The following is a 1,417-nucleotide window of genomic DNA, read 5'->3' as shown; positions in this document are numbered from 1 at the left end:
CGATTTTTTTCCAAATTTTTAATATTTCTGAAGACTATTTACAATTATTCAAGATCGAAATCAACCCACGAAAATGGCGGATCTGTCTGTTACATAGTATTTGAGCTCAATCGCAAAATTTTCTATGTAAAAAGGTGAAGTTTTTTTTCACAAAATTATATTTCTTCAACTACATAGGTTCCAATATAATTGTACACAAAAAGAAAAAATCTTAGCTTACCTCTAGGTGGAACAGCAACACGAGGAACGCTAGGTTGTTCTTTGTTGTATCCGCTGTAACCTCCAACATTTAAAACCTGGTTGGATGGACTGTTTCTATCTGGCGAGGTTCCATAATGAATAGTTTTACCCTTGTTTTGACTACCAAGATTTAATGGAAGAGCATTTCCAGTTTGTGTTTGAGTATCTGCATAGTGTATTGGATTTGGTTCACTGTTCATAGGTGTCCCATAGCCTTTGGAAATTGATGGATCTTCGGGGTGTTTGTCCAAAAGGAGATCTATAGACTGTGGTGTAATGTTCAGGGAATGTAGAACATCAATAAGATTAAGAATCTTCTCGTTTGGAGTATTTGGCTCTAATGGTGTTTGGTAGTTTTTGGTTTCTGATCCAGGGTTTACATTATTATAAGTATTGGGTGTCTCTGATCCAGGGTTTACATTATTATAAGTACTGGGTGTCTCTGATCCAGGGTTTACATTATCATAGGTACTGGGTGTCTCTGATCCAGGGTTTGCATTATTATAGGTACTGGGTGTCTTTGATCCAGGGTTTACATTATTGTAAGTATTGGGTGTCTCTGATCCAGGGTTTACATTATTATAGGTATTCGGTGTCTCTGATCCAGGGTTCACGTTATTGTTGGTGATTGGTGTCTTTTGTATTACATTGCGAAGAATATAGGACAAGTCAAGATCCTGGTTGGTGCTTGGTGTCTCTGATCCAGGGTTTACATTATTATAGGAACTTGGTGTCTCTGATCCAGGGTTTACATTATTGTCGGTGATTGGTGTCTCTGATCCAGGGTTTACATTATTATAGGTACTCGGTGTCTCTGATCCAGGGTTTACATTATTATAGGTACTCGGTGTCTCTGATCCAGGGTTTACATTATTGTCAGTGATTGGTGTCTCTGATCCAGGGTTTACATTATTGTCGGTGATTGGTGTCTCTGATCCAGGGTTTACATTATTGTCGGTGATTGGTGTCTCTGATCCAGGGTTTACATTATTATAGGTACTCGGTGTCTCTGATCCAGGGTTTACGTTATTGTTGGTGATTGGTGTCTTTTGTATTACATTGCGAAGAATATAGGACAAGTCAAGATCCTGGTTGGGAATTGGTTGGTTTGGTTGCTGATTGACGAGAGAATTTGGTCGGGAATCTGTCGTGTACATCGATGATTGGTCAGTACGGA

The 1,417-nt window shown here is 38.8% G+C and overlaps 1 protein-coding gene across 1 annotated transcript; it reads right to left on the bottom strand.

Moving 5' to 3' along the window:
• Positions 1-554: 554 nt before the first annotated feature.
• LOTGIDRAFT_84059 (hypothetical protein) lies at positions 555-1,256 on the bottom strand (the record flags this gene model as incomplete). Its single annotated transcript, XM_009049177.1, has 1 exon — positions 555-1,256. A coding segment is annotated over one exon (702 nt), but the record flags the coding sequence as incomplete, so codon positions are not given.
• Positions 1,257-1,417: the final 161 nt, after the last annotated feature.

The sequence above is a fragment of the Lottia gigantea genome, assembly GCF_000327385.1.
Source record: "Lottia gigantea unplaced genomic scaffold LOTGIsca_130, whole genome shotgun sequence".
NCBI lineage: Eukaryota > Metazoa > Mollusca > Gastropoda > Lottiidae > Lottia > Lottia gigantea.
Note: the sequence above shows the minus strand (reverse complement) of the source record. Positions and strands in the feature narration are given on the sequence as shown.